Source organism: Haliotis cracherodii, unplaced genomic scaffold, assembly GCF_022045235.1.
Source record: "Haliotis cracherodii isolate W230 unplaced genomic scaffold, xgHalCrac1.p SCAF_22, whole genome shotgun sequence".
NCBI lineage: Eukaryota > Metazoa > Mollusca > Gastropoda > Lepetellida > Haliotidae > Haliotis > Haliotis cracherodii.
Window position 1 is genome coordinate 13,333,707 of NW_027266278.1, and position 19,536 is coordinate 13,353,242.

Sequence of the window (19,536 nt, forward strand, 5' to 3'; positions counted from 1 at the left end):
GATTGTTGGTTTGAATCCCAGTTCGCCCCGATTATGTTTCTAGGTTTGTCAGCACCATACCCGTGCTCGTGGGTTTCACCGAAGTGGTAAACGTCTGAGACCTGCATCACTTTGGGCTTTCCTCCCACATTAAGCCGACACGCCGCGATATAACTGTAATACTGTTAAAAGCGGCGTTAAAACCAACTCACTCACTCACTCAATTAACAGATCTATTTCCCCGCATGAATGTATTCAGTTTGTTTAATCAGTTCGAGATTGGACCCACATCCCCCCTTACATTCTCACTATACCAATTGCATGGTAGCTGAAAATAAATAGAAAATAAACTTGACAATCAAACTAATTTAGCAGGAGTTAAAGTATTTGGCGTCAGAACAGTCATCACTTGTTTGTAAACATAACAGTCGGTCGGGTGCGAGTTCAACTCCGTGCATGGTTGGGCCGCCTAGCACTGTAGGGAGCTGTGCCTGATGGCTGTGACGGTATAGAGAGCTCCGTGAACTGAGTATCGCTGTGAGGAGCTTGTCTAAACGTAAACTAGGTGACCTCAGTCTATTCTAAGCAGGTTCTGGCGAGAGGTGTCCTGGGTCAGAATGATAAAACACACGCACGAATGCACCTTGACACATTTCTGCATGTGGCTATTGACAAAACCTGGTTATAAAACCGACAAGAGGACTTTGGATTATAATCACATGATATTTTTTATCAGTGTCACAGAAATCGTTTCGAGGCTATCGGTTTATAACGTGTACCGGAAAGTCCTTAGTCATTGCTAGTCTGCACATTATGGTGGCTGCCATGATCTAAGTTTGCTTCACCTGACTGATAATCCAATAACCGACAGCTACAATGAAGAGAAACGGTGCCTACGCAGAATCTAACCGACACGATTTTACGGATATAAATTTTCGAGGAAAAAATGCCGGAGAAACCATGACAGAAGTTGAGGAGCTAAAAACAGAAATGGACGAAAGCCAGGTTATCAGGATAAGGGGTTGGAGGATCAATATAGTGATTGCTGTTACTCATCTGAATATATTTCTGTACTCCACATGCTTATTTATCCAGAATGGAACCCTGCCCTATCTGTCAAAGAAACTTGGAGTTGATCCTGTAATGTTTGGATACCTTCAGACAACTTTCGCAATCGTCCAGTTAGCAGGAGGACCGTTGTTTGGTAGGTTTGGCGATTTGTTTGGTGGCCGAGCTGCAATGACCCTGGCTTTCCTTTCAGCAGCCCTTTCATATTTCATACTTGGTATGTCAACAAGCGTTCCTATTTTGTTTTTATCAAGACTTCCATCCCTCTTCATGCATGCGATGCAAGGTGGTCAGATGATTGTGACAGATATCGGAGATGCAAGTCAGAGAGCCGACGCCCTCGGGAAGTTGGGCATGTCTTTTGGCCTTGGAATGGTCGTTGGCCCGGTTTTTGGAGGAATCCTGACAAAAACTCTGGGAGAGCAGTTCACAGCATTTATTGCTAGTGCCGGATCTATGCTAAGTGTTGCACTTGTTCTAATGTTTATACCCAGACACACCAAGAAGGCAGAGATACAGACAGACACTTCTGGAAATAGCATCTTCAATGTTGAGAAATTCTTGCAGTTAATTATGCGCCCAGGAGCCATGTTTTTACTTCTAGTGCGTCTAGCATCAGGTGTTCCTATGGGAGTGTTTCAAAGTATGTTTCAAGTTGTTGCTCTGAATACATTCAAACTGGCGCCTGACCAAAACGGCTTTCTTGTGTCCTACATTGGGATCACCGCCATGGTCGTACAAGGGATTGGACTCGGAGTTATAACCAAGAAATTCAGTGAAAATAACATTCTGAAGTGGTCAACCTTCATCCTAGCATGGGCCAACCTACTACTCTCCTTTGTGACAAATGTAAGTGAGTTTTGTCTGGTTTGTGTCCCCTTGATTGTAGGACTAATGGCACAAAACGTCATCATTAGCAGCTCTCTAACAAGAACTGTCGCGGACGCGGACACTGGTGCTATGTTAGGACTCAACATGGCTGTTAACTCTCTAGTGCGGAGTGTGTCACCAACGATTGGAGGTTATATGATGGAAAATGTTGGCTTTACTTCCTTAGGGTATTTCGGCTTTCTGACCAATGCTGTCGTCACTCTCATCCTCTTCTGGAAGTTCAGATCTCAAAGTCCTAGTATGTAACTATAAGCAGTTTGACAGTGATAGTATGTGTGTAAATATAATATACTGTGCATGTGTGTAATACCATGTCAAAAGCATAGATGCCAAACGAGCAAACTTGATGCGATAGTTTAACAGTGACAACACCAATATAGGAGTCTTGGTGCATAATCGCCATTACTAGCTACTGTAGTCAAGGCTGCGTTAGCAGATTTCGTATGCAGAAGAACATGTTTCAAATGGATGGACAGCGTCATTGAAATTGGTTGCTTATTATTTTCCCCGAAGTCCAAACACTTCTGCCAACAATGTGCAGTACCAGGATCCTTATGGGGGAGAGGGTTACCCTGGTGATTTGAAAAGTCGTCCACGGCAGAAATGACTCCATCACCATTCGAGAGGTGTCAGTTCAAGGTCTTGGATCATCTTCGAGGTTCTGTCTTCCCCTCTTGAACTCCACTGTCCAACACTGACAAAGGAAAGAGCATCATCCCCTCAAGTTGACACCATGTCCGCACGGATGACCATTGGCGCCCTTTCAGTTGGATATACGTGTTAACAGTGTGGTAGCAAAGCTGGTGCACCTACATCAACAGAGAATACTTTCATTTAGATGCCTGCAGGAATGTGCCGCCTGGTTGTGTCTTTGGTTCAAGTGCAGCATGTAAACATGGACAGGATTGTACTTAAATACATGCAAGCTGTTAAGGGTTTACTATACATCCTTCCTAGTCAGGCTCGGGGCGGTCGGGTAGCCTAGTGGTTAAAGCGTTCGCTCGTCACGCCGAAGACCGGGGTTCGATTCCCGACATGGGTACAATGTGTGAAGCCCATTTCTGGTGTCCCCCGCTGTGATATTGCTGGAATATTGCTAAAAGCGGCGTAAAACCATACTCACTCACTCCTAATTAGGCTCACTACTTTTCAGACGCCCATCGTATGCAGGAGTTTCATGTAATTTATTTTGGGGGTCTTCAAATGAATTGGGCACCGCCTGTTATAACGTGTTTTAACATGGGGAAAAGTGGTTGATTCATAGGTAATAATTTCAAATGATTATTTTTAAATTATAAGTTATAATTATAAAGTTTGTTTTAATCATTAAGGACTTTTAGGCATCATGTTCTTACTAACTTAAAATATCCTGGTTGATTGACATAATGATGATTATTGACATCATCATTTTTTCAAAGAATCACCAAAAAGAGACTCAGTATACATACATGGCGATTGTTAAAACTGTTTCTCTTGCCTTGTACGGTACTTGCATATATAGAAGTTAGATAAATCCGACTGTGTCCATGGTGCTATCACAGTTGGTCAGGCTCGCTGACTGGGTTGATGCATGTCATCGATCCCAATTGCGTGGATCGATGCTCATGTTGTTAGTCACTGGATTGTCTGGTCCAGACTCGATTATTTACAGACCGCCGTCATATAGCTGGAATATTGCTGAGTGCGGCGTTAAACAACAAACTAACATCTTAGGTAAAGCACACATACAGAGAGACATCCTAATCAGGGTGACCACACAGTGTGTAACTATAGGAATGGCATTACTCTGCATTAGACACATACACTTCTATTCCATGTCATTTGACTATGGACCTGTCAGAGTGTATCATATGCTAAGTGTCATTATGATATAACAAGAGAAGTTGTACATTCAATCTCTTTTTACACCGACTGGACAGTGTCTTACAGTCAGACAGGGGGCCAATACAAAAGTGTATTAGTTTGTAATTGCGTATACCAATTGTCCTCAGTTCATCCAAGTAGTTTCATACACCTTCACAAACCCTTCTCACTCTGTTTCCTCGCGTATGCCACAGGGCTTGTCGTAAGAGGCGACTAACGGGATCGGGTGGTCAGGCTCGCTGACTTGGTTGAAGCATGTCATCGTATCCCAATTGCGTGAATCGATGCTCATTATATCAATCACTGGATTGTCTGGTCCAGACTCGATTATTCACAGGCCGCCGTCATATAGCTGGAATATTGTTCTGAGTGCGGCCAACCAACCAAGCAAGCTTATGCCTATCCACAATTCTATAGCTGATCACTGAGCTACCTTTATTCTCTTATTTTCGTTTGCAAAACTACATCTTGCAAGATTGTCTTTATTTGATTGTGTCCAGGGTCAGTTAGTTCGTTCAAATGACTAGACGAGCCAGAAACACAAATAAACACTAGACTTGCTTCTGTCTTCACAAGTCTGGAAAGGGTTGAACTGAATCCTAAACAATGCGAATCCAAGTTTAAACAGGACAAGTAAATAGTCATAGTGATATCCGGGTCAAGCGGTGAAATATGAACCATGCTTTAGATGTGAAGCCCCGCCCTGCACACTGCAGACTGATATAGAGGTGAGGTGATTATTGCACTTGTATACCGACGTGCATGCATGCGTGTTCGTGTGTATGTGTGTGTGTGTGTGTGTGTGTGTGTGTGTGTGTGTGTGTGTGTGTGTGTGTGTGTGTTTGTGTGGCTGCTTGTACTAGTCCGGACTGATGCCGATTTATAGTTCTAGCACACTGAGATACCATGCTGCAGTTTAACATGGATACCCCACTCAGACACAGTATACTGACTCCAAGCCGACAAGTCCTTGTTTTAACCCCTTAATGCCGAGCGCCAGACAGGGTAACAACAAGTACCGTCTTTTAACGTCTTTTTGGTATGACGCGGACCTTCCGCTCTCCGGGCGGACGCTCTACCACTAGACCACGGAGGCGGTCAGACTGATATAGAAGTTAAGTCATATATAGCGTACTGGGTCATTCCCATCTCATGACATATTTTCATGTATTATCTATTTAGCTGTATACAAGTATCAGACAAATGATCGTTGTGTTTATCTCTTGATATGAAACAGCACATCCGCGTAATGTTGTCGAGAACATGTGAGGCTAGAGGCTAGCCTCTCATTTAATGCATTGACTTGTCACGCTAAGATTCGGTTTGTTTTGTTTCATTGTTGTTGCTGAACACCGCACTCAGCAATATTCCAGCTATACGGTGGTTTGTAAATAATCGAGTCTGGACCAGACAATCCACTGATTGACACCATGAAAATCGATCCACGCAATTGGAATACAGTGACATGCATCAACCAAGTCAGCGAGCCTGACCACCGGATCCCGTGAGTCGCCTCTTACGACAAGCATGGGTTGCTGAAGACCTATTCTACCCCGGATCTTCACGGGTCGAAGTTAGGCGAGGTGAAATGGGGTTAAACGTCGCGTCCAAGATTATTGCACTTATATAGCGACGTGCATGCACGTATTCCAGCAATACGGCGGGGGACACCAGAAATGGGTTTCACACATTGTACCCATGTTGGGAATCAAACCCGGGTCTGAGCGAACACTTGCAAAGAGGTTGGCGACGTGTTCATGCACGACTCCAGGGACGGCGAGAGGCTAATGATGTTCACCACCGACAGGAACGTTGAGCTGCTGTACTGTACTCATTCTGCACGTCTCCTCGTCTATTGGATCAGATTTATACCGTCCAAGGCGATCACCAAGGTCAAATATGTCCTCTATCTACTGTCTTCAACAGAACCAACAAGGGACATACGTCCATGTGTTTGAATATATCAAATCAGCTCCTCAAAACCTAGGATTTTACTTCGACCCTGCTGTTTTCATTTGGACTTCGAACTTGCAGTCGATAATTAAGAGGGTGAAGTGTTCCCAAACACCAACGCTCCTGAAGAGTGTTACTTCCGCTGCACAGTCCTGCTGCCCAGAAAGACATCCTACTATCTAGGAGGGAGTACACGAGGGCTTTCCGAGACGGAAGTGAAGTGCTCGTGTATACGGAGGAGGACAATGAACAGTTCCTTCTTGGACACGCAGATACGTCACCATAGCTACCAGATTCCGTGTTCTGAAGGAGGAGCTTATGACACATCTCACGTCGGCAGGGGCGGCGGGATAGCCTAGTGGTTAAAGTGTTCAATTCCCCTATTGGGTACAATGTGTGAAGCCAATTTCTGGTGTCCGCCGTCGTGGAATATTGCTAAAAGCGGCGTAAAACCATACTCACTCACTCTCAGGTTGGCAGCTGAGTTCACCGAGTTGATACATCTGGAGTAAATGTACGGAAACAATCCGTGCTGCTATGGGTAAAATGAGATCAAAATGAGATCAAAGTGAGATCACACGTCTTTTTATATGTATCGTATTTGACATAATAAGCGCCCATGGCGCTCTCACAATTAGAAATAGGGGGCTCTTATTAGAATATTATTTTGGTGAAAAACAACAGAGTTGAAAGATCGTAAATTTCGTGGTTTATGCTGACAGCCTGAAATGTTTATAAACGACAGATATATTTTTCCAGAATATAATTTCTATAATTAAGGATGCATATAACACACGTATTATACATGAATAAATAAGTTTTGTGTACATTGAACAGTCGGAAGGGGTGCTCATTGGGATTGTTCACTAGCCAAATATTAGTAAATCTCGCCGTGGGCGCTTATTACGTCGAATACGGTATATTTATATGTAGTTCAATAACGTGCGTTTGATTTGTTTTTAAAAATAGAGCGACACAGAGATAATAGCCGATAGCATTTGTTGATATCATATGTTGATATTTATATACCATGTACATATTCATGTACATTCATGCTGACTGCAATAGTCGGTGTCTTCGTTGTAGAAGTTTTGTCTTCTTGTTTTTACGATACACCGGTAGTCTGGACATCGACTTTTCAGATTCACTCAAACACAGCAGGTACCTCGGGATCGAACGAATCTGCAGTGGTACATATATTCGATTCCCCGGTCCACAACCCACCTTAAATGCAACCCTTTGTGGGGAACCTTCTCACACACATATATCAAAGAAAAGAAATCGAATCAAGAAACTAGTTTTTCAACAAGAACTTTATGTTGTGATAGTTATCACTGTACTTTATTGTTGGATATACAATTTGAATCATGCTCAATTCCTTAATTCCGGTCAGGTAGCCTAGTGGTTAAAGCGTTCGCTCGTCACCCCGAAGACCCGGGTTCGATTCCCGACATGGGTACAATGTGTGAAGCCCATTTCTGGTGTGCCCCGCCGTGATATTGCTGGAATATTGCTAAAAGCGGCGTAAAACCTCCTTCACTCACTCACTCACTCAATTCCTTAAGCTAAACTAGACTTCTCTGTAACAAAACTTGTTTTGTTGTTCAGGAACAAAGATTTATTTCTGTAAGTACAAAATGGTTCTACTCCTGGCTCTGGATCTCGGAACCTTTTCGCTGGGTTGCTGGTGATGTTAGTCTGTCTCGGTCTGCCGTCTGTCTGCCGTCTCTGTAAACACCTCCATACGGGGTGTCTGGGTTGACGTGGTGGAGTTTGCATCGTGGCGTACGTCAGCAGTTCTTATTCCTGCTGCGTAAGGGATATTTAAATCCAGTCTATCTGCCATGCAATGAACACATGTTCACACCACGTGCTCTTGCTTGGTCAGCGAAACATCATAGGGTATCTTATCTTCCTTAACCGAGTGGTCATATGGCAACTCTGTGTATTTCAGAGTTGGCCAGTAATTAGCCTGTCTAGCACAAGATAGCCACTAATTGTCATGGCATACATCCCTGCTTTGACAAAGAAAGTAATTAGGATATTTACTGAGTCTAGCAATCTTATTAGGTGTATGTCACCGATGTCGATGTACACTGACCCTAGTGCTGGACAGCTATGTTACACTCGCCACCTACCAATTAGAAATATCCCTTGGAGATTTCTACGAGCCATTTTAACACATTCAAACCAACGAGCCAATTTAACACATTCAAACCAATTTAACAATTTGAGCCAATTAATTGCTAATAGTTATAATCCTCTTAATAAACATATAATTCATGCAAATGGACATGGTTTGATATATTTACACAAGTCAAACAGTTAACAATAATCATTATTACCTGTACAATCGTGTATCTGTGTTGACTACCCAGAGCCACAATTCCACTGGGAGAATACTCTCCACGATTCTAGTGTAAGGCTATTCTAACTGTTCTGTTCGCATGGGGAACTACACTTTTTCCACCATTATTTGGTGTATAAAGTCTCTTGTAATTGTTCTGTACACACAGGAAAACTCTGTCCACCATCATTTGGATGATAATTGTTCTGTACACATGGGGAACTATTTCCACCATCATTTTGAGTATAACAGTTCTGTACACACAGGAAAACCACATCGCACACATTTTATACTGATGTGGCTTCCAAAGTCTTGGTATGTTTGGACGTCTGTCACTGCATCATTCACTTGAACAACACACCCTGGGCACTCCGTCGATCTCCCACCAACACCTTGTTACCCGTCACTGTAAGGCGGGATATAGACGTCGTACTGCATCAGATGCTGCCGCCGTTGACGTCTCCTCTTCCCTCAATGGCGCAGAAGATATCCCTCTTCTGTGGGCAATACCCATGCCCCCTGGCTCAGCCGTCGCCACCTGGTGTCCTGGTTTGACAATGAGTCCCGAGTTGTCTCCCTTACGTGTTGGCGCAGAACAAACGTCTTGTTTGCGGGTAGAAACTTCTCCCTCCGAATTCATCAGCGCCATCTCGTAACTGGGTGTGACCCTGGCAACCCTCTTACCTCTCCATCTCTGGGTTAACCATTTTCTGAACCTTTTATAACTTAATACCGTTACTATCATGCTTATTATAATTGCTACTCCCAACAGTACTTAAGGCCATTTTGATTTCCTATTCTGTTTGACTTGATTCTGCATACCCCTCAGTTCATTTAGTAACTGATCCATAGGTATCGTGTTCAGATCTTTCAGTTGATCTGGTAATTTAGTTAGATTTGTCTTACTGAGGGTGGAATGAACAAGTTCCCACCATTTAAGATAAGTCACATTGAATACTTTGACCGCTTCAAAGAAGTCTTCTTCAATGTGAAACTGATTTTCCTTTCGATAAAATGGGGGTAGGATTATGTAATCATTAGAAGCATGAGAGCAATATCATCTTCATCAGAAGAATCATCTCTTTCTTTCCTGTACCTCTTAGCTGTCTTATCAAGGGTTGTCTCTCTGTCATCTTCACTGTCTCTTTCGCTGGTTTCTGGATGTACAACTAAGGTCGCCTTTCGACGGGCTCTATAGTTCCCTGATTGGGTATCTCCCATTCATCGATTTTAGCTAGCCTAAAATTCCCTGCATGTGCTTGGCTAGTTGTGCCGTCTAACTGACTTGTTATTACAAAAGTAAGAGGGGACTTTTCTTACACGACCTGATAGTAAGGGACCCACTTACTTTGGAGCTTGCTTTGACGCTGATGACGCTGGTAGTGAACAGTATCTCCTACCTTTATTTCACCATTCTTTGCACCTTCGTGCATGTTTCTGCCTTCGCTTCAATTTCTTTAAATGCCTATGCACTAATGTGAGAGCCTTGTGTTGTTGATGCAATGCTATCCTATGCTGGGCTTCATCCACATACTTTCCTCTAGGATGTAATAGGTTATCTAATGGCAACACAACAGCCCTATTGTATAACAAGAAGTAGAGGGAGAATTTGAAGACTCACTTATATTGAATCGAACTGCAGCTAATTCTTGATTCAAATATAGATCTCAGGTAGTGAGATCATCTCTTAACTTCTTTGACAGAACATCATGAAGGGTTCTATGAAATGTTTCTACCCTAGCATTTCCTTGTGGTCGGTAGTAAGATGTAGTGATATGATCTATGTTTAGTGTCTCTAATGTCTCTCTCATTACTCTGTTTACATTCTCTGTGCCATTGTCTGTGACAATTTGTAAGGGACATCCAAATCTTGGGAAGATCTCATCAATCAAAAGATGTGCTACATTTTCTGAATAAATGCCTCTGGCCATCTACAGTGATGGTCTACAAAGCTGATTATATATTTGTTCCCTGACAGAGATCTAGGACAGGGCCCTGACAGATCTAATCCTATTTTTACAAATGGATATGGGGGAATGTCTGTTTCTTGGATAGGTGTTTTCTCATTACTCTCTCTTGTCAAGGGACACACTGGTTGATGTGCTTGTACATCTTAGGCCAGTAATATTTCTGATAGAATCATGTCTTATCTATGCCCATGTCTCCATTGTCGTCATGGTACTGTTTAACGACTAAGCTCTGAAGTTGCTTTGGTACCCACAGGCGTGTTATGGGATCATCATTAGGGTCAGATATGAAGTACACAATATCCTCAATGATAACCATCCCGTTTTGCGCTACTTTGTCTGCCTGTCCTGTTTGGATGGCTCTCTTTGCTTCCATCATTTTGACATCATTTGCTTGTTCAGTCACCATGTCGTATCCAGACATGCCTACTCTGGCTTTTTCAGTGGATTCCCCCTCTGTAACTTCACAACTATCAAAAATTCAAAGCATTAATCTGCAAAGTATTCTCACTGATGTCAACTCCGTCTTCCTGAATTAGATCAATGTCAGTAACTGTCAGTCAGTAGGTCAGCACAAGTATTCTCAGTATCTGTGATATACACTATCTTACAATTGTAACCACTAATGCCTATTGCCCACATTTGAATCTTTCTGTTCTGCATTGGTGATTCTAACAAGTACTTAAGGGGCTTATGGTCGGTTTCAATCACAAAGTCTGCATCGTGTAAGTAGTGATCTAATTTCTGTAATGCATAGTGGATAGCGTAAGGTTCTTTCTCAATCGTAGACCACCTAACCCAAGAACCACTCAATTTACTGGATAGGAAACAGATGGGTTTTTCACTACAAATACCTGAGAGAAATTCTGTACCATCTTCACATGCCTGAGTTAGATATGCACCTACACATGTGTCACTAGCGTCCGTATACAACACATATGGTTTGTTGGTGTCTGGATATGCTAAGAGTGGAACAACAGTTAGACTGCTCTTCAGAAAGTCAAATGCTTCCTGGCATTCTGTGGACCATTTGGACTTAGCATACTTCTTTGTCAAGGTCATTATGGGTTCAGTTACGTTTGAGAAATTTGGTATGAACCTTCTGTAGTAGCTACACATTCCCATAAAACTTCTGACCTCCCCAGCTGATGAAGGAGGGGACACTGACCTTATGGCTTCTACCTTTCCCATATCTGGTTTCAACCCGTCCTTGTTGACAAAAAAACCCAATTAATTTGTTTCTTCTTTTAGAAAGCTGCATTTACTCAATTTCAACTTAAGACTGTGTTCTCTCAATTTGTCTTTGTATTCCAATGTGTTTCATGTGCTCTTCTTTGTTTTGAGAATGTCATCAAGATATGCAATAGCAAAAGCTTCACAGTCTTGAAGTACAATATACATGAGCTCCATGAATATAGAAGGTGCATAAATCAAACCAAATGGCATAACTGAGAATTCTAACAGCCCTCGATGACATGAGAATGCTGTTTTTTCACTATCATTTTCATCCATAAGGACTTGCCAGTATCCTGATTTTAAATCAAGGGAGCTGAAGTATGATGCATTACCTAATGGCGGTAAAATATCATCAATTACTGGCAGAGGATGTGACATTTGTTTTGTTACTTTGTTTAATTGTCCAAAACCAACACAGGAGCGTTTTAATCCATCCTTTTTGTCAACACCTACTATAGGAAAACTCCATGGTGATCTAGATCTCTTGATAATCCCTGCAGCCAACATGTCCTCTACTGCTTAGTCAACAATCTTCCTCTTGTTCAAGGGTGTCCCATAAGGTTGCATCCTTTCCTGAGTCGGAATGTTTTATTTGTATTATTGACTAACATGACTGGTATTTCACCTTTCTTGTTCAACCTGGCCAGTGAGTTTTCTACCATCAATCCTGGTTCCAATTATTGTAACTTCCCTCTTCACCCTGTATCTCATACAATGTTGTGTCAAAATACGACTTTTTCTTTGTCTCAACCTTTATCACATTAACTGTTTGGGGTTTAATGATTGACCTGTTAGTTAGTCTGATGATTGATGCTATTTGAATGTTTTCTTCTAAGGGAACATAAGCATCGCCTACGTTCAATCTTCCTAGATCAAAGTAGTCTCACTCCATTGTCCGTCAACCAGTCTTGTCCAAGAATTATATTTCTGTTGATGCCACTGACAGTATAGAACTTATGCTTCACGAGTTGTTTCCCTGCCTTAAATGGTATTGTTGCACATCCTTCGACAGCCAGTGGATTTTCATTGACTGATTGTAAAGAAATGTTTTCTGAAGTTGACTTTGAAACACCTCTTAAAGTTTCATATACTCTTGGGTGAATTAGAGATTCTTGTGCTCCTGAATCAACCAATGCCCTATACCTACGTCTTCCTACTGATACAACACATGAGTTTGGGTTTCCCGCCAAACTGATTGTAAATAATTCCCTTTTTTTGATTCGCCTCCGCCTTTATTCCCCCAGGAAGAGACCTACCTAGTTTAAAGGATAGCGGTGATCTCCTCGTTCCTATGTTGATTAAACTCCGGGCATTGGTATTTATGATGACCTGGCCTGTTGCAATACCAGCATAAACCTTTATCTTGCCGTCTATTTTCTGTGCTCACTGCATTGACTGTTTGTCTACCACGTCTACAATCTCTGGCTTTATGTCCACCCATGCCGCATTTGTAGCACTTTCGAGGTGATCGATAATGGTCAACCTCCGTCGGCTCATGGGCAGCCCTGTTTATTCCATCAACCCGTTTATTGGTTCCTAACCTTAAGTCAAACATTTTTCTCAGATTTTGTTCTTTTATGGCTATTGTAACTGCCTCGGCAAAACTGTTGGGATTATCTCTCATTATCTTCATCTTTAAATAGTTATGTTTTAATCCTTCTACAAAGAATTCCACTAACTGGCACTCTATTGCCCCGTTCGAATTTTGATCATGCCCCACATATGCTTCCTCCGCCAAGGCTAAAAGTCTTTCCGCAAATATTTGTACGCTCTCTTCATTATTTTGCCTTAATTTCTGTAGCAGTGCGAATGCGTAGTGTGGGTCAGTGACCTCAGCAAATCGAGAAATTGGCACTTTTTTCACTACAGAATAAGTATGGCTTGGGTTGTCATGTAGGTATCGTTGTAGAAAATCACTCACAGGGCCACGGCTACTTTGAAAAGCTACTAGTTGATTTTTTTCTTTGGGAATTCCTGATAAACTAACATACTTGTCCGGAGACTTAATCCATTCTTTAAATCGTTTCGGGTCTCCCTCAAACGGTCTCCCATGTTGTGGCAGACTTTGAGACGTAATGGCCTGTGATAGTTGGCCTATTTGGTTTTCTACTGTCACTGAAAGTGGCCTGATACCAGCCATTATCGTTTCGTGCAAATTCCCTAACTGCATGGCCAGATGGCTGAACAAGGCTTCCATACTTTCTGCCATGTTATATGTTAAAAATAAGTAATCTTATCTACCTAACAATTCCTATTCAATCCCTTTAAATCCTACTGCTAACACTTATTAACTGCTAATAGCAATCACAACGCATAACCTAACAACAGGGTTCAGAAATGGTCCCAGAGAGAGAAGGTAATGGAGAGAAAACCAAAAAGTCACTTACCCTGAACTTGATGTTTTTGCTTTCCTGAATCCGGGTCACGGCACCAAAAGAAGTCCCTTTCGTGTAAAAAAAACACTTTTCGTTGTTCAGGGACGAAGATTTATTTCTGTAAGTACAAAATGGTTCTACTCCTTGCTCTGGCTCTCGGGACCTTTTGACTGTGTTGCTGGTGATGTTTGCCTGTCTCGGTCTGCCGTCTGTCTGCCGTCTGTCTGCCGTCTCTGTAAAACACCTCCATTAGGGGTGTCTGGGTTGACGTGGTGGCCCAGAGTTTGCATCGTGGCGTACGTCAGCAGTTCTTATTCTGGCTGCGTAAGGGATATTTAAATCCAGTCTATCTGCCATGCAATGACCACATGTTTACACTACGTGCTCTTGCTTGGTCAGCGAAACATCATAGGGTATCTTATCTTCCTCACAGAGCGGTCATATGACAACTCTGTGTATTTCAGAGTTGGCCAGTAATTAGCTTGTCCGGCACAAGATAACCACTAATTGTCATGGTATACATCCCTGCTTTGACAAAGAAAGTAATTAGGATATTTGCTGAGTCTAGCAATCTTATCAGGTGTATGTCACCGAAGTCGATGTAGACTGACTCTTGTGCTGGACAGCTATGTTAAATCTCACATATCCTGAACATTTTCGTAAAATACATTAAAACTGCATTTTTGTTGTTTGAGCCGAAAATCCGATTTTTATTGACACTAGATAATATATATGTTCGTTTGGCTGTGTTCGTTTTAATATTTTGCGATTCGTTTTTAGTATAACCCGAGTTTGATGCAATCCCTAAAAACTTGAGTAAATATTTTGCTACGAATGTAATTTTTAATGCATTGCCTCTTTTTGTTTGAAATCGGAAACAGTTTAGAAAAACAACAGGCTTTTGATGAGATTTTTAATAATTTTTAATAATTTCCATATTCCCATTAAGACGTTGTATAATGTCCAGTTAAACTGAATGTCCTGTTGCTGTTAGGACATATATAATTTCTTTGTTTGTTTGTTGTTTAACGCCGCACTCAGCAATATTCCAGCTATATGACGGCGGTCTGTAAATATCGAGTCTGGACCAGACAACCCAGTGATTTACATCATGAGCATCGATCCAGGCAATTGGGATCGATGACATGCATCAACCAAGTCAGCAAGCCTGACCACCCGATCCCGTTAGTCTCCTCTTACGACAAGCATAGTCGCCTTTTACGGCAAGCATGGGTTGCTGAAGACCTATTCTACCCCTGACTGAGTCACACATTCAGGATATTTACTGCCGTCTTTGATAGGACAATTCCCGATTAAAATTTGTCAAAGGTCTGATCAAGATCCTGTGATTCGTGGCGGGAAATTCACAAACAATCGGATAATGTTCAGGAAGCATCCCGATTCAGGCGTTTCCAGGCGATTCGTCCCGATTCTCTCGTTCTCAATCCGAATCTGATCCGATTTGTATCTTCCGCATGGTAAAAAAAGACCGAATCTGTCCCGACAGCGTCGCAATTCTCCAGAGATCAGACACTGACCGGACAGTGAACCGACACAGACGGTTCGCATTCGGCAAGATCTGGACGCAATCTGGATTCAATCGACAAGAAACGGCAATGAACAATTCATGCCCGTTCATCACGACAGCGTCCCGATCCACAGGACACCGTCCAGACAACACAGGACATTGTTACGATCTTGATCGGATATAGCAGAATCTGTCACGACAGAGTCCCGACAAAATCAGCTGAGTTTCCCGAATGTTACGGGACGCACCATTCTGTCGGGAGTGCTTGACCGATCTCTTTGGACTTTTATCGATTCATAGGACTACGTTTGTTACAATTTAATTTCTTTATTCAGTATACAGGCCACAGGCCCATGTACAAAAACATATTGACATATAGAATATATATATTGGTGCAACATTAAACAAGTATTACAAATGGGATGAAGGTAATACAATAGCCTCTTTAATATATTTACAGCATTGAAGTAAATCAGTTAGCTTGCCTGAGCTTATATGCTTAAATAACTGAGATTTACAATATATAGTTGGAATGTGTTTCTGTCTGATATCATCATACAATGGACATGATAGCATAAAATGTCAATCAGTTTCAATGATGTTCTTACAAAAAGGACAAAATCTGAAATTAAAATCAATATTACTTTTTCTTCCAATATTCACCATGATATTTAATTCTCCAATTCTTAATAATGATAACATTCTTCTTAGTTCTTTACAAGTAATTTTTAAAATATACGGTTCAATAACAAATGCTGTTTTGAGTAACGAATAAAATTCTAGATGTTTATACTCATTAACTTGTGAATGCCATGTTTGTATATAACAATTTTTAACTCTTTGTGAAAACTCACATATAAATAAATCAGTGTGACCAACAGATTGATTTACCCATACAAAACCAAAACCATATAAATACAAAATATTCTTAATGTTAGTAGCCCATGTCACCCTTCCTACTTGATCTAATCTATATATCATATTATAACATTGTCTAGGATATCTTTCATTTGACATAGTGGTTAGTTTACACCAATATTTCAAACAATGTACATAAGTCTCACAATACAATTTATAGCGTCCACATTCACCCAAAATAGCAACATTTGTACAAGATTTCCCGAAACCAAGTAAATATTTACAAAATGTAGTTTGTATGGCTTCTAAAACATTCCAATTATGGGTTCCCCAGATTTCTGAACAGTAAAATAATATTGGTTTTACTTGCGTATCAAACACATGAAACAATATTGGTAAAGGAAGGGAGCTAAGTTTAATGTGTAATTGCTTAATGGGAATAAGAGCTTTATTAGCTTTCTGGACTAAAGTTTGCACAAATTTTGACCATGATAATCGGTTTGAAAATACGACACCTAAATAACTATAATATGTTCCTATCTTTATATGTACATCATCATAAAACCATTTTTCAACATTTTTAAGTTTTCCACCATTTCGGAGAACTAATATTTCAGTTTTATCAAACTTTTAACTTTCAAACCCCATTTTTTTACAAAAAGAAGATAAAACATTAATTTTTCTTTGCAAACCAATAACTGAGTGATCGAATATACATAGATCAGCACTGATGCGTCAAATTTGGAAATGTCCTCTAAATGTCATTTTTTTTATAGCTTTACTGGGGCCTTGAATGTTGTAGCCTTGATCAAACAACTTCTGAGCAAGAGTCGTATGAGTCAATCTCCATTAAGTGCTAATTCATTTTAATTTCACCATTGCCTTCCATAAAATTATTTATACATTATTATTGTGCTGAACCTAATTTCTCACGTCCGTGGTTGCTTTCAAACATGATATTTTGGTGTAACCAGCCAGTGTTTTATAAAATCCGTTACTGTTTGGGACCCGTGAAGATCCGGTGTAGAATAGGTCTTCAGCAACCCATGCTTGCCGTAAAAGACGACTACGCTTGTCGTAAGAGGCGACTAACGGGATCGGGTGTTTGACTTGGTTGATGCATGTCATCGTATCCCGAATTGCGTTGGTCGAGGCTCATGATGTCAATCACTGGATTGTCTGGCTCACACTCGATTATTTACAGACCGTCTTCATATAGCTGGAATATTGCTGAGTGCGGCGTAAAACAACAAACAAACAAAATTTGATATTCTGGGGTTGGGGTTGGGATTGGTCGGGGACTTTGTATCGAGATAAGATCTTTTGTCAGTTACGGCTACAAAACCAGGTATGTTTTTATTTAAAACTCTTAGCCTGAATTTTATTTTAAGAAAAACACCTTGCAACAATATAATTTTTGTGGCAGCCACTTTCAACAGTCTCAAGCCTAATAATTTTTTTCAAGAAATTTCGGGGACAATTTGGTTTTTTTCGATAAAATCGATTCCCTCGATACCTCTTTGCATTTCTGTAATCATCTGTTATTTCCAAATACCCTCTACTTGTTTTGAGAGTATACCTTACTTACCCTCATAAACGTCATGCTGGGCATCGATTAAACGTCGGGTAGTTTTCATGCACGCAATCGAGAAAATACGATAGTAGCTAGATGGGTCGATATGTACAATAGTCTGCTATGTACCTGTAATTCTCCCTCGCTCCCTGTGGATTAATTTGTATCTTCCTTGGATAGTATCTCTGCTACTGTGTTATTGTGTGTAGCTGGATTTCTGGGAGCGCGAAGTGTGAGTATTGCTATTGTACATTCTCGTCAAGTATCTCATCTGCTGAAGTATTGGCTCCAAGCTACATATCTTTGCACTTAATTGGAATTCTGATATCCGTGGGTTGCATACAGATAAACAAATGATGAACGTTCCTTGGTATTTTTATTGTGTTTGTTTTGTGACAATCAAAAGCGTCTCTGGAGCTACCCTTTATTATCAGACAACTCTGTTGAATAGGAGGTGAGGTGAGGTGAAATGGGGTTTAACGTCGCGTCCAAGATTATTGCACTTATATAGCGACGTGCATGTACGTGTGTGTGTTTGTGTGGCTGCTTGTACTAGTCCGGACTTATGCCGATTTAGCTCACTGAGATACCATGCCGCAGTTTAACATGAATACCCCAATCAGACACAGTATACTGACTCCGAGCCGACCAGTCCTTGTTTAAGCCCCATAATGCCGAGCACCAGACAGGGTAACAACAAATACCATCTTTTAACGTATTTTGGTATGACGCGGCCGGGGATCGAACCCCGGACCTTCCGCTCTCCGGGCAGACGCTCTACCACTAGACCACGGAGGCGGTCCTGTTGAACAGGAACTGTCAAAACGTAACATGCACCACGTGTGGTGTCTCCTTACACAAGTGACTGTTCGAATTATGCCTCTGTTCACCCAGCAGTGAATGGGTACCCGGTAGGATGAAATGGTGACTGTAACCCTTCTATCAAATCCGTACTTAGCAGTTATATCGGCGTGTCAGCTTAATGTGGGAGGAAAGCCCGAAGTGATACAGGTCTCAGACGTTTACCACTTCGGTGAAACCCACGAGCACGGGTATGGTGCTGTCAAACCTAGAAACATAATCGGGGCGAACAGGGATTCGAACCCAAAATCATAGGTTTCTGGCGAGCCCAGGGGACGCAACTCTGCACAACAGATCGCGGAGCCTTAGACGACAAAGATATTTATCAATTCTAACTGTATGTTTGAATGGAAACATGTAACAATGAATATGTAGAACTTTCATTTGCATAATATACATTCATGATAATCAAAATAATTGTAATTTCTAAATCGGATGAGCGCCTAGTTGGGGTGAAATAATGATCACTGACTAAATATCTATTTGGACAATGCAAACAACGGAACGGTGGCTGATAACATTTAGACCACTGGTGAACATCCCATACACCCCGGTAAGTAGATGTAAGTAAACCAGCTCCATAGCTCTTCACAGACAGAGATCACACAGGGCGGATCCATTTTTAAAAAGGGGGGTGTCCATATTATCAAATCTTCTCTCAGTCAGTTTTACTGCCTTCAACATATTAGCTTTTCAAAAGAGGGGGGAGGGTATGTGGGTGTCCGGGCCCCCTTCCCTGCCTCCCCACCCACCCCCTCGGGGACGCCTATGGGGATGTTCATACGCGGATTTCACACCTTGAAAATCTCCACCACCATCAAAGAAAAGAAGCCCACATGAAATTACTCACTGAATATGAGAGATTCTCGTCTATACCAAAATGAGAATAGTATTTGCCGACAGGAACTGAATAATAGCACCATAATACTGGTGATGGTAACCCTAGCAGCACCAGTGTGTGCTGCCATTCAACTGACCCCCAATTTGTAACCTATAACAGTTACAGATGTGCAGCTAGAGGTGGTACCGACCCAGTC

At 41.5% G+C, this 19,536-nt stretch overlaps 2 protein-coding genes across 2 annotated transcripts in view; both read left to right on the forward strand.

The window, feature by feature from the left end:
* The window catches only part of LOC139471273 (melatonin receptor type 1B-A-like), a 63,783-nt gene that overhangs the window by 6,499 nt on the left and 37,748 nt on the right, over positions 1–19,536 (forward strand). The window lies entirely within an intron of this gene.
* Positions 856–2,184, forward strand: LOC139471374 (solute carrier family 22 member 18-like). The gene has a single exon (XM_071253705.1). The coding sequence runs from the start codon at positions 856–858 to the stop codon at positions 2,182–2,184; it is 1,329 nt and encodes a 442-aa protein (XP_071109806.1).

Bases quoted from the DNA above. Each gene is read 5' to 3' on its own strand.
- LOC139471374 (XM_071253705.1), top strand. From the start codon at position 856: ATGAAGAGAAACGGTGCCTACGCAGAATCTAACCGACACGATTTTACG.